The sequence below is a fragment of the Rattus rattus genome, chromosome 1 (assembly GCF_011064425.1).
Source record: "Rattus rattus isolate New Zealand chromosome 1, Rrattus_CSIRO_v1, whole genome shotgun sequence".
NCBI classification, from domain to species: domain Eukaryota; kingdom Metazoa; phylum Chordata; class Mammalia; order Rodentia; family Muridae; genus Rattus; species Rattus rattus.
In genome coordinates this window covers 99,712,544-99,725,765 of record NC_046154.1, presented here as the reverse complement: position 1 = coordinate 99,725,765, position 13,222 = coordinate 99,712,544, and the positions used below count along the sequence as shown (strand labels likewise).

The 13,222-nt window shown below is 50.0% G+C and overlaps 1 protein-coding gene across 2 annotated transcripts in view; it reads left to right on the top strand.

Moving 5' to 3' along the window:
- The first annotated feature begins 533 nt into the window (after window positions 1-533).
- Window positions 534-13,222, top strand: part of Tbc1d2 (TBC1 domain family member 2) — a 47,187-nt gene continuing 34,498 nt past the window's right edge. The window contains exons 1-2 of one of the 2 annotated variants that reach the window (XM_032904161.1): window positions 534-1,089; window positions 5,034-5,175. In XM_032904161.1, coding sequence (XP_032760052.1) covers window positions 727-1,089; window positions 5,034-5,175 — 505 coding nt within the window. In that variant the 5' untranslated portion in view covers window positions 534-726. The remainder of the gene's footprint in view (window positions 1,090-5,033; window positions 5,176-13,222) is intronic. The other variant, XM_032904170.1, reaches the window with a different exon arrangement.

Sequence of the window (13,222 nt, the reverse complement as noted above, 5' to 3'; positions counted from 1 at the left end):
GAGTTGGCTGGATCCTAGGCCCTTTTATTTAAAGTTCAGCTACATCCTAGATGTGCTCTGAGTTCCCGCATCAGGACGCCCGAGGCAAGGCGACTGGAGCTGTAAAGGTGAATGCAAGCCAGGGCAGGGGTGGTGGCCTACTTAGGCCGGAGGTGACTGGGAAAACTTCCAAAGTTTTTTAGGTTCAAGAGCGGCGCCCCGCAGCGCCGGAAACGGAGCTCCCCGCCTCGCGTGCACTCAGCCAATGGCTGTGCGATGCGCCGTCCAGCGGTAGCTCGCGCAGCACCCATAGGGTGGCGGCTGTAGAGGACGCCATCCTCCAACGCTTCCACGCGAACCCAGCGCCCAAGTAGTTTGGCACGTCTTCCTGCATCCCTCCCCACGGTTAAAGCGCCTCAGAGAAGACCCTTGTCTTTAAACTGAAGCGCCGGCACGCATCTCAGGCGAAGGAAGCAACATGGCCGACTGCGCGGAGGAAGAGCCGGAAGTGGCTTTGATGGGCGGTGTCTGGGGGCGGTCCTCGCGTGATAGGGGCGGGGCCTGCCGCCGGGGCTGGGTTTGCAGTCAAGTGTCCTAGGCACTCTCTCCACCGTCAGCGCGGGGCTCTCCGCCTTCTTCGGGGGGCTGGACAGCATCGGCTCCGCCTAGCCAGGTGTCGTCGGTTCCCAGGTGCCCGCCGGACCTCCGGCATTCCAGTGCCGCAGGCCTGTGCAGCGGCCAGCAGCGATGGAGGACGCCCCCGAGCGCACTCCTTCCTCCGAGTCCATACAGCCTCCGGGTCTGGCCAGGGAGCCCGAGGTGACATCTCCCGGGGACTCAGAGGGCTGCGCCCGGCCTCTAGACCCGGCCCCTAAGAAACTCTGTGGGTATTTAAGTAAGTTTGGCGGCAAAGGACCCATCAAAGGCTGGAAATGCCGCTGGTTCTTCTACGATGAGAGGAAGTGCCACCTGTATTATTCGCGCACCGCTCAGGATGCTAACCACTTGGACAGCATCGATCTCTCCAGTGCCACCTTTGACTGTAAGGCGGACGCTGAGGAGGAGGGCACTTTTGAAATCAAGACTCCTAGCCGAGTTATTACCCTCAAGGTAAGTGGAACTCCCCACCCTCCAATCCCTTTTACAGCTCGAGCGAGTTTGCAGGGCTAATGCATGGTCACCGTAAATTGACCCGGACGTTGATCACCATGAAGTGCCCAGAGCCTGGAGCTGTCCCACTTAGCTTTCACACCATTTCCTTATTGCCTTCCCAAAGGCAAGAGTGAGGAATTCCTTTTATGCATCAAGAAACTGAGTCATAGACAAAGGGGAATGGCTCAACCCGGGCACTTACAACGATGTCGTTCACTTTTTGGAATCTTCCATGCTGTATCAAAACTTTGGTGGTGCCTAATTACCCAGTTTCCTTAACTTATTTCCTTAGTACTGAAGCAGTGAAGATACTGTGGTTGCGTTCTTTGAGGCCAGGATCTGATTCATGTCTTGGTGTTTTGGCCAATGGGAGTGAATGCAGACATGGGCAGGGGTTAGGAAGGGGAATGTGTAAGTTCACTGATCGGCCTAAATGGTTCATCCAGGCATGTCTGAACTAGTGAGTTCTTAGTAAATGCCCTTTGAATAAACACGTTTGCACACACAGAATGATCGAACCACAGGTCAGAACCTATCTATCATGTTAAGGTGAAGTGTCCTGTCCCCTAGCTGGGAAGACAGGTGTGGTCTTAGTTCTCTAGGCCCTGGAGTGCAAGGTCTTCCTTTCCACTGCCTGGTCTCCCTAGGTCCTCAACCTGTAGCTGTGCAGATATAAGGACACCCATAGGTTTAGTTCTCCCTTCCTGGCAGAGTGTGGCTAGGCTGGAATCCAATTTTTAGACCAGAAAGGACACTTTCAGGATCGTATGGGCTTAGGTCTTGTGTTCCTTCCACGAGGCAAGTGCTGTTGGACAGGGTCCCTTAGCACATGATTTTTTACGTATGCCTGGCTGTGTGCTAGGCTCTGGGGCGTGGAACAAGTCAGACTTGCCCGGCTCTACCCCTTATTCTCGAACAGCTCCAGGTGTGATGGTAAAACTGGCAGGCACGGTTAAGTGCCTAATGGAGACTCTGTGAAGAGTTCAGACAGCATCAGTGTGGTGACAGAGGGATTGGCTCCTCCAGATGAGGAGGGGAGTTTTTCAGAAAAGCGTCACTTTAAATAAAAAACCATGGGCTTCTTGACATGCAAAGGAGAAAGATGGGTGATGCTGAGAGAGCATATGCGCACAGGTGGGGACACACAGTGTGACTACATGTTACAGGCGAGCCACAGGAGCCTGACACACATAAGTGCCCAAAGGATGGAGGTGAAGGGGAGAGCATATGTGCACAGGTGGGGACACACAGTGTGACTACATGTTACAGGCGAGCCACAGGAGCCTGACACACATAAGTGCCCAAAGGATGGAGGTGAAGGGGAGAGCATATGCGCACAGGTGGGGACACACAGTGTGACTACATGTTACAGGCGAGCCACAGGAGCCTGACACACATAAGTGCCCAAAGGATGGAGGTGAAGGGGGGAGCATATGAGCACAGGTGGGGACACACAGTGTGACTACATGTTACAGGCAGCCACAGGAGCCTGACACACATAAGTGCCCAAAGGATGGAGGTGAAGGGGAGAGCATGTGTGCACAGGTGGGGACACACAGTGTGACTACATGTTACAGGCGAGCCACAGGAGCCTGACACACATAAGTGCCCAAAGGATGGAGGTGAAGGGGAGAGCATATGTGCACAGGTGGGGACACACAGTGTGACTACATGTTACAGGCGAACCACAGGAACCTGACACACGTAAGTGCCCAAAGAATGGAGGTGAAGGGGGAGACACATTGGTGAGTGAGGCCCAGGCACCTGGACTTTGGCTCTAGGCTGTAGAAGTTGTCTGAGCCTTAAGCCAAGTGAGTACAATGAGATCAGAATGCTCCGAGAGCTCAGCCTGGCTGTTAGGCAGAGAACAAATTGGGGTAGGAGGAAGCTGGTTACCAAAGAGCTCAGGAGGGAACGATGGCTGAGCAGGAGCTGCAGCCCTGGAGAAAAAGCAGACAATAGGGGAGTTAGGTCAGTAGATGCAGGGTATAGCCATTGGCTGCTGGCCTGGTTGCAGTAGTTCTGACAGAAGAGAGCTCACAGTGAAGAGATACTCGGATCCGTGCTATCTGAAGTAAATTCTGGCCAGACCTAAGGGCTACCTCATGAACCTGAGTGTGAACTGAGACCACATGTGCTGGCCTGTCACAGGGTCTCCAGCATTAGCAGAGCCTCCTGTCAGAGAGGCCAGGCATGAACATATCAGACGAGTTCAGGAATAAAAAGAGGTGCTTGTGTTTGTCCAGGGACTCTCAGGTTATGGTGAAGACTAAGAGAAACTGGAGTTTCTGAGGAACAGAGTGTGGAGAGAGAAGACTGGTAGATAACATTCTGTCTCATTGATATCTGAGTAACAGATCAAGAGACTCTCATAGAAATGCCTGTGGTCTGGTTGAGTTTCTGTTTCCTTGAGAAACACCATGACCAAAAGCAGTTTGGGGAGGGCAGGGATTTATCTGGCTTCCTTACACACCACAGTCTGTCCCTGAGGGGCAGGAACTCAAGCAGGAACCTGGAAGCCGAGACTTTAGTGGAACACTGCTCACTGGCTTGCTTTCTCTGGTTTGCTCAGCTTCCTTTTTGTATAGCCTAGAATCCAGTGGTTCTCAACCTGTTGGTTGCAAACTCTTTGGGGGTAGCATATCAGATATCCACGTTATAATTCATAACAATAGCAAAATTATAGTTACGAAGTAGCAACAAAAATAATTTTATGGTTGAGGGTCACCACGACATAAGTCACAGCATTAGGAAGGTTGAGAACCACTGACCTAGACATGCCTGCCTAGGGATGGCACCACCAACAGTAGGCTGGGCTCTCCTACATGAATTTGTAACTAAGAAAACGCCTCACAGACATGGCTACAGGGCAATCTGATCTAGACTGTTCTTTGATTAAGTCACCTTTCCCCAGGTGAGTCTCAGTTTGTGTCGTGTTGACAGCTGAAGCTCACTGTGACAGCCTCTCGCCCTACCCAGGTCACACCACATCTGTGGTCCTCTTGAAAGAATGAGCTAGCCCTGGTTGCTCTGTAGCCTTTTGCCATCCTTTTGTAGCCTTAAGGCTGTCTACTCCAGCAAGCCACCCATCATTTAAGCCCAGCAAAGCCTGTGCCTTTAAAATTATGTTTAAAATAAAGTTCTAGTCTACAACTGAGAGACCTAGTTTCTGGAGTCTGGTCCACTTGTAGCCATCTGTGGAAAAGGGCTGTTCTCTCCTGCCTTCTTCCTACAAGATCCAGCAAGCTAATGGATGTAAAAACATCTGTTTAGTCCATCAGTTGGGAAACTACTGAGTGACATCAGGCTCGCTTGTTTGCAGTGGTGCCGGGTACTGCCATGTTATCATAATATATACGTAGCTTTCCTGCCCCGATTCACGGTCGTGAGTTGGTGTATTTCTGCAACAGGAGAGGTTACCTCCTTCCCACAGAAAGGCATTGAAGACTTGGAGATGTCATTCAAAGAGAGCCGTGGCACTGGGCCCTTCCAGGTCACAAGTCAAAGCTCTCTTCTCCCTCATGGCACCTCACTTTCTCTGTCCAGGGAATGCATTTGTGTACCTGCCACGTGCCAGGCATTGGACTGAGCACTTTATTTCATTTACTTTGTCTTCATAATCACTGTCTAAAATTGGTAGCATCCTCACCACAAAGCAACTGAGGAAATGGACACACAGAGACATTGAGGAACCCCTAAGCAGCAAACCAGATTCTTTTGTTGTGCCATTCCAGAAGTGGATATAGACACACACACACACACACACACACACACACACACACACACACAATGGTGATGCCTTTTTGATGGCAGAGTTCCTAAACCTTCTGTGACCTCTGAAGGCCAGGCCTAGTGCCATCCTAAGGCCCGGGACCTTACTAACTAATGCTCGTGCTTCTCAGGCTGCCACCAGGCAAGCGATGCTCTACTGGCTACAGCAGCTGCAGATGAAGCGCTGGGAGTTCCACAACAGCCCACCTGCACTTCCTGCCACCCCTGCTGCCGCCCTGACTGAGAATGGGCCCACCCTGCACCTCAAGCTAGGTACCGAGGGGATGGTCTCCAGCCACATACCCAGGCATTTGATAGCCAGGCCTTTCCCCCGTTGCTGGGAGCATGGGAGGAGCCCTCTGCCAAGAAGCAGAACCAGGAATGAATGGGATGTAGGATTGGTTAGGACAGGAGCATGGGCTGGCTGCTTGAGTTCAAGTCTCAGCCACGGGTGACCTCAGGCAAGTGGCCAAGTCTGTCTGGGATTCAGTTTCCTTCCCTTCCAAATGAGGTGAAAAAAAAAAATTGTATCCATCTTAGCATTCTTCTGAGGCTTAGCTGAATCCACATGCCTCACATGCTTAGAGCAATGTCTGCAATGTCAGAACCCAGAACACTGTCATACCCCTAGGACATCTCAGGAAGTTACACCTGCTCAGTTGTGAGAAGGGTCAATGAGAAAGCGCAGTGCTGGCTTCTCACACACTTCTGTGATGATCTGATGTCTCCATTACGTTAACCCTGATGTTTTCAGAGAACAAAGCTCTTTGTCCTATATTGCCTACAAGTGAAGTTTCTCTCTCTCTCTCTCTCTCTCTCTCTCTCTCTCTCTCTCTCTCTCTCTCTCTGTGTGTGTGTGTGTGTGTGTGTGTGTGTGTGTGTGTGTGTGTGTGTGTGTGTGTATTTACTGGGAGTTGAATTCAGGACCTCATGAATGTTAGCTAAGCACTCTGCCATTAAGCTACCGTCCCTCACCCTTGGATTTGGGACAGACAGAATCTTGTTGTGTAGCCCTGATTGGCCTCAAATCTCTCAATCCTACCCCAGCCTCCCTAGCACTAGTGTAATAAACTTGTGCCATCACCATTTGCTGTGAGCGAAGGCTTTTTAGATCCCAAGTTGTAGAATGTCCCAACATGGAGAAGCCTGAGGAGTCAGCCTTTCTCCAACCACTGTGCTGTGGCTGGACCACCCCACAGCTGCCACTGCCAGAGCCTGAGTCAGGTCCCAGTATGGAGTCAGTGTCTAAAATGCAACCACTTCAGTTGACAGGCCAGTTAGCCAGGGCAGGGCTGGGGCCAGACGCCTCCTGGACCACAGTGCCCGGGTGCTTCACATGTCCGACACTGAGTACACCTGTCTAGGAGAGTTTCCCCCTCCCTTGGTCGGCGCCCAGTTAATCTCATAACAGCAGGCCACACCCTAGCCTTCCTCAGTCTCTACCAGCCAGTCCAATTAGACACTGCCCTGGCCTCTTACCCATGAGCTGCATGTCAGTTATTATTCCCTAGGTTAGCTCTCTCAGAAAACTCCAGCATCCTCATCTCCAGTGGCCTCTCCCAAGCCTGGTGTCTGAACCCATCCTCTGTAGTCTGAGTGGGCTTTCTAAAATGATAACCCACCCAGATGGGCAGGTTCTTGCCCGTTACTTAGGGCTTGCCCCCTGACCCTCATTACGTTCCTGCCAGCCCCTCAGAACCCACTTTGTGCCCGTGCTTTAGAAGGAGAGTCTCGTGTCCCTGTTTTGCCTGGTAAACTCCTGCTTATTCTGTAAGGTGAGGCCAGTGTCTGCTTATTTTGTCAACCTTTCCTTGGATGCATTCCTGGACTTTGTCACCTAGACTCAATGTAGGTCCTTGACACTTCTTCAAACACTGCAGAGAGACCAGTCCCGTGGTGCTCTGATGACCATGTCCTTGTCAATCTCCACCCACTAGCCATTTAGAGTAGGGACGATTTATTTCTTTGTGACCTGTGTCCTTCGTCACCTGGTCCATAGTGTTCAGCCTGGCACGGTAGTTATTTGCAGAGTGAATGTGAGGGTAAATACATCGAACTTTATGACTAAGGAAAGGACTGTAAAGTGTGATGTTAGGCACACAGGCCTCGTACATGGAGGCCTGAGGCTGTTATTCACTGTGGAACCTTCAAGCACATGTATGCTAGTACTAACATAGCATGTATGTTAACACTAACTATCACAGTAGTCCATGCTGTGCACAGTAGTCCATGGTGCACAGAAGTAGTATTTCTGTCATGAGAACACACTCATGCTATTCTTACCTGTGCATGCTTGTGCAGGACTATCGTAGTAGCATGTACATGCTGTTGCTATCATAATCGTACCTACATGCTACTGCTGCCGGGACAGTACATACACCCACGATCACCACTCTGTAACAGCTGCTCCTTTCTTGTTGTGAACAGCCACTAACTTCCTTGGGCAGCCTTTTATTCGTTTTGTTTTGTTTTTGTTTTTGCTATGAGACGATGTGTCATGTAGCCCAGGCTGGCCTTGAATTCACTCTGTAGCTGAGGCTGTTCTGGAACCCCTGAGCCTCCCGCCTCCTCCTCTCCCCAGGGCGTGGGATTTCAGGCACATACCACCGAATCCAGCTTCCGGCGGGGTTTTGAAGGGTTTATTTGCACCTATCCTTCTCCTGTGGTTCCTACCAACCCCCTCTACCAGTCAGCCAGGCAGCCTTGTCTGTGTGGAAAATTATAGCCTGAGTCGACAGAGTTGCTGTGATCAGCTTCAGAGAGGAGCTGAGGAGAGACCTGCCTTCCTGGGTGTCGAACAGAAAGAACTAGGCTGTAAAGGCATGGTGTGGAACCCCGTTGGCCTCTTGACCTGTGCCAGACCTGGTCCCCATTCTTAGTTCTATAGCTTTCCTTTGGTACACGTGACTAGGCCTGTTTGAGGTCAGCATAGCTTTGTCCATGGGGCAGGCAACATGCTGGCCCTATAGCCAAGGTGATGGTGTCCCAGGGAGAGCACTGACTGAGATTCTGGAAACATATGTATGGATTTCCCTTCTGACAGCCTTTCCATCCTATAGCAAACCCACCCCTGCTGGAGCCAAGCCTGAGGGGAAACTTCCTGCATCGCTCATACACGCATGCCCACACACACAGAACGGCCTGTATGGACTCCGTTGTTGGTTTGGTTCCTCGCTTTGTAGCCCAGGATAGCATCAGTGTCACTCTGTAGCCCAGGCTGGCTTTAAACTTTCGGTGATCACATATGCTACTCTGCCTGACTCCCCGCCCCACCCTCCCAGAGTCTTGAGCAAGCTGGTGAACCTTACATTAGCTGTTTGGAGCATGCCCGCCCTACCTCAGCCCCTCCCCATCCTTCCTGAGGAAGCAGAAGGCCTCCTGATCCACTCCTGACTTTGAGTCACAGAGGCTGGGTCCTGAGGGAAAAAAAAAAGTCCTGTCACAACCTTGAGCAACACGAAGGCGTGTTCTCCACAGCTCTTTAGCATTCCCATCTCTAGTGTGTACTTCACCTACACAGCGGCCTTCAGAGAGCCAAGAACAGTCAGGAAAACGGACAGATTCCTATAATTGCACACCGCCAGAGGAAGTCACAGCTTACAGGAGACATTCATAAGTGTCTGTCATCAAAAATTCCCATCCCGTTTACCAGTATTGCTCTAGCATGGCTGAGCATGGACGAACATGCGCCATCCCGTTTAACCCTTTGTCTCCCAGGTGTTGTTCTCGGTTTTTATAGGAGAGGAAGCAAAGGTAAGGAACTTCCCACACTAAAATTCAAGCTGCAGCCTACAAGTTCACACCTTAGGACTGAGGGGGCATTCAGGGCTGTCCCAGGGAAGCAGCAGCCCTCTCTTTGTGTGGGCAGGGATTTCCTTGTAGTGATGAGCCCAAGCCCTCAGGGAAGAGAACCCTGGAGAGCTGCTGGCCTGCCTAGCATGGCCCCCTCACTGGGTCCTTCCTTCAGGGCAGAGGAGCTGAGGCCTCACACCATCAAGTCCACCTCCAGTGGGAAGTGCAGTCTCAGCATGGTTAGGCCACCGTGTGTGCCTGTCCCTCTTACTCTTCAGCAGGTGGTGGCTTTCTAGGCACACCACCCACATCTCCAGAGCAGAGTGAACAGAGTGGAAAAGGCAAAGTGGCCAGATTACATCTGAGCTCATACCACCTGTTGGCTTTGGCCTTCACCACAGACCTTAACCTCTCAAAGCTGCTCTTACTGGAGATACCCAAGGCAGCGTAGTGCAACCTCAGAGTTGATCACGGGTCACAGGCGAGAGGGTGTGAGAGACCTGACACTGCAAGAGAAACACAAACTAAGAAACTCGGATGTCAGAAAAACTGATTTTTATTTGCTCTGAATGAGGGAGAGGGAAGGTGGTTAAAGTATTGATGAATGAGAAAATCTTATATTGAATCTGTCCAAAATCTGAAAGATTGGAGTGCACATTACAGAGCCTCATCCTTTTCTGTTTCCATGTCCTCTGACCTTGAAGAACACAGGGTGGAGAGCAGCCATTTTGACTTTTCATTTGCTTGTTTTGGAAACAAGGCCTGGCCTCCAATTTTCCAACCCAAGGCAGGTCTAGCACTTCAGGCTTTTGCTGAACAACAAAGCACACACACACGCACACACGTGCACACACACAGACACACATACACACAGACACTCCCCCTCATACACACATTTACACAGAGATACACACACATCTATACACATACACACAAAAACACACACAATCTCCTCTCACATATATGTACAAACACACATACTCTCCCCAATATCTCTCTCTCTCTCTCTCTCTCTCTCTCTCTCTCTCTCTCTCTCTCACACACACACACACACACACACTGTGACCCATCTTCCTAGCCACACCCCACACATGGCCTTCCCATGAAGTTTCCTGGTCCTTGTCCACAGATTGGGCTCTGGTGCCCAAACCCTCACTCCTCATGCAAATCAGGAGTTGGCTCTGGCTACACTCTCAGCCCTCACAGCCACACCCTTCCTCCCTGAGGGAGTCTTCTCTGGCTTGAGTTGGAAGGACTGTCTCAGCCTCCCAGAACAGCCCTCTGCCCCAGCTCCCACCCGCCTGGGTCTGGAGTTGTGATGTCTTCCTCTCGCTGGCCTCTCCGCAGCCTCTCTATCTGCATCCGGCAGCTGTGGCTCACCTCGCTTTCTCCCGCCCTCCCTGAAAGCCCAGGTCCTGTCTGGGGAGAGGGGGAGTGGAAAGGAGGCCTCGAAAGAATGGCTTTGAGTGCCGTTGCCAAGTCAGCTGACCAGCCAGTGCAGTACAGGGCCTGCTGGGAACTAGCAACCTGTGACCTACTACTGTTTAAGGGATTACAGACAGATTTTCTTGCATGTGCCTCCACCCACACACTACCCACCTCCCGAGATCACCGCCGTGGCGATGGGTGCTTTTCTATGCGCGCCTTCTTTACAGATGTGACACACAGATAAAATCCTAGAGTCATGTGGTTATTTTTTTTATTTTCCCACTTTCTGTAACACTCCCTATTAACTTGCAGACCTGCCACATCCTTTCTCTTACACTTCGAATGGTGGTTTTTTTAGCCTAGAAACATTAAACATTTTGAAGTCACTTGCTCTGAAAGGATTCTTGTCAGGATACTGGGGGAGGCAGTAAAGAAAAGGTAGCCATAGTTCATCTTACAGACACGGCCAGTGTTAATGCTGTGCTGACCTCCTCCTCCTCTCCTGTTAGTGTACTTTGGATCACATGCCAATGCAAAACAGCTGTACTTTGCTTTTCAGTATTTAGGGTTGTGATTGTAACATTTCTCCATGTTTTAAGATTTCTTTGTAACTTCCTATTTATAATGAATATAAATTTGTTTTCGAGTTATGGACTTAGACCTAAAATTTTTACAGTCGCAAATTTGGTGAGGAGCACAGTAAATTGAGAGTAGCGGGCTCACTCATCATCCCATCATGCCACCCCAACCACGCTTAAGGATCCGAGCATTTGACAAGTTAGGTCAAGGGTCCCTCCACGTGGCTACATAACGGCTGTGCGCAGTTATCAGGGCATGCTGTTTGGTGTTTGTCTACAGAGCTAGCCGAGACAGGTCGGCAGGTCCAAAACTAGAAGATACTCAAAAGCTAACGCAGTTAAAGGTCATGCAGATTCCAGAACAGTGAGTCACCGAGCTCCCTCTGTTCTAATCTGAAAAATCCAGCCTTAACCGGAAAGAGACCTCTAGCCTGAGACATATTTTACCCAAGAATATTAAACCTCTTAACCACTTACTGCCTTTATTAGAAATGTCCTTTATGGCAGAAGGTTGGTTGTTTGGTTGGCTGTTTTGTTTGTTTGTTTGTTTGTTTTTGGTTTTTCAAGACAGGGTTTCTCTGTGTGGCCATGGCTGTCCTGGAACCTCTTGATAGACTAGGCTCAAAGATGCCGAGTTCTTGCCTCTGCCTCCTAAGATTAAGGGCATGCCCCACCTCTCACTGGCATAAGCAGAGGCTCTCGCTTCAGACTCATGTGGTGAAACGTATGCCCTTTATCCACATTGTGCCGTGGAATCCCGGTAAGGTGTGTGGTGCCCAGGCAGGAGCCTACGATCTTTCCACTTAGCAATGTTACATATCAGTGCAGGAGAAACACCAATGATCAGAGAGACTGGCATCGGGTAGCAAATCAGTTCAGTGAGGTTGTAAAATAACCTGCTTGGTGTCCCTTGGTTGGTTGGCACTAAGACCCTGTAACCCCAGGGATTGTTCTTAGCTTTCAGTTTTGAACTGCCCCGTGATAAATGGCTGATGATTGGATGCCCAGTGATGGCTGACTAGAAGTCTTTGCTGCTAACGGATCTTAAATCTTGTTCCTATGTGCACCATGGTTGTTTGTAGCCACCATAGTGAGGGTGGCCCCAGACGCTCTTAAGGTCAAGTCGTTTGTTTTGATTGAGATCTGGAACCTTGAATTATGGAGGTTACACATCTCGGCGACACCCCTCACCCACAGTCTTGTGATGGAGACCAACTGCAACTCCATTTCTCCCTTCCTTCCTTTTCTTTCTTTTTCCTTTCTTTTCTTCTTCTTCTTCCTTCTCTCTCTCTCTCTCTCTTCTCTCTCTCTCTCTCTCTCTCTCTCTTTCTTTCTTTTTGTTTTTGTTGTTTTTCAAGGCACAGTTTCTCTGTGTAGCCCTGGCTGTCCTGGAACTCTCTTTGTAGACCAGGCTAGCCTCAAACACAGAGAGATCCACCTGCCTCTGCCTCCTGAGTACTGATATTAAAGGTGTGTGTCACCACCATGCCCAACATGTAACTCCCTTTTTTCAATCTAGCATTTTCCATTTAATATTGTTTTCTATGTCTGTTCTTTTATGTTCTCTAGAGGAAAAGATTTCACTGTGTATGCCAGGCTGGCCTGGCACTCAGAACAATTCTCCCGCTTCAGCCTCCAGAGATGAATCATGCTGCCCACTTCTCTAGTGTCTTTCGTCAACATTTTTTACGTAGCTGAGGGACAGTTATGTGGAGGCATCGTGATTTACCCAGCCTCCTCCTGGGTTGTAAAATCTTCCTTCCCAGCCCAGCTTGGTTGTGTGCACCTGTAGTCCTAGGTACTTGAGCATTGAAATGCGGATAACAAGAGCAAGGCCAGTATGAGTAATTTAGTGAGACTCTACCAAGTAAGGGAGTCCTAGAGAGCTGGCTCCATAGAAAACAGGTTGCCATACAAGCCTGAGAAAAAACATTCAGGTCCCCAGGACTCATGTAAATTCAGGTGGGCGTGGTCCCTGGCTCCCTATATTCCTGGGGACAGAGACAGGAGATCCAGATCACTAGATAAACAGACTGTTCTAATCAGCAAGCTCTGGGCTCAGTGAGAGACCCCATATCAGTGAATAAAGACAGTGGTCGAGAAAAGTATCTGACCTCAACCTCTGGCCACCACACATAAGCACACGCATTTGCATGCGTGTCCACACACATGTGAACATGTTATATATGCTCCCTCCAATACATACATGCACGTGTTAAAAATAAAACAACGTCATCAACAACAACAACAACAAACCTGGAAAAGGTTATTCCCACTTTAAGGTACTACACATGACCCTAGGATAGACCTAGGCCTCAGCACATCAAGATACAAATGGCTTATCAGATACAGCAGATACCTGTGGCCTGCGTGTCTGTGAAGGCTTCAGCAGCAAAACTGATCATTCTGCAGCCACTTCGCTGCCATTAACCTGCATCAAGTTCACTAGCTGGGTAGCTGGAGCAGCCCAAATGCTGTCAGAGATGAGCCCATGGTCCAGGACTAAGTCATCCCTACCGAAG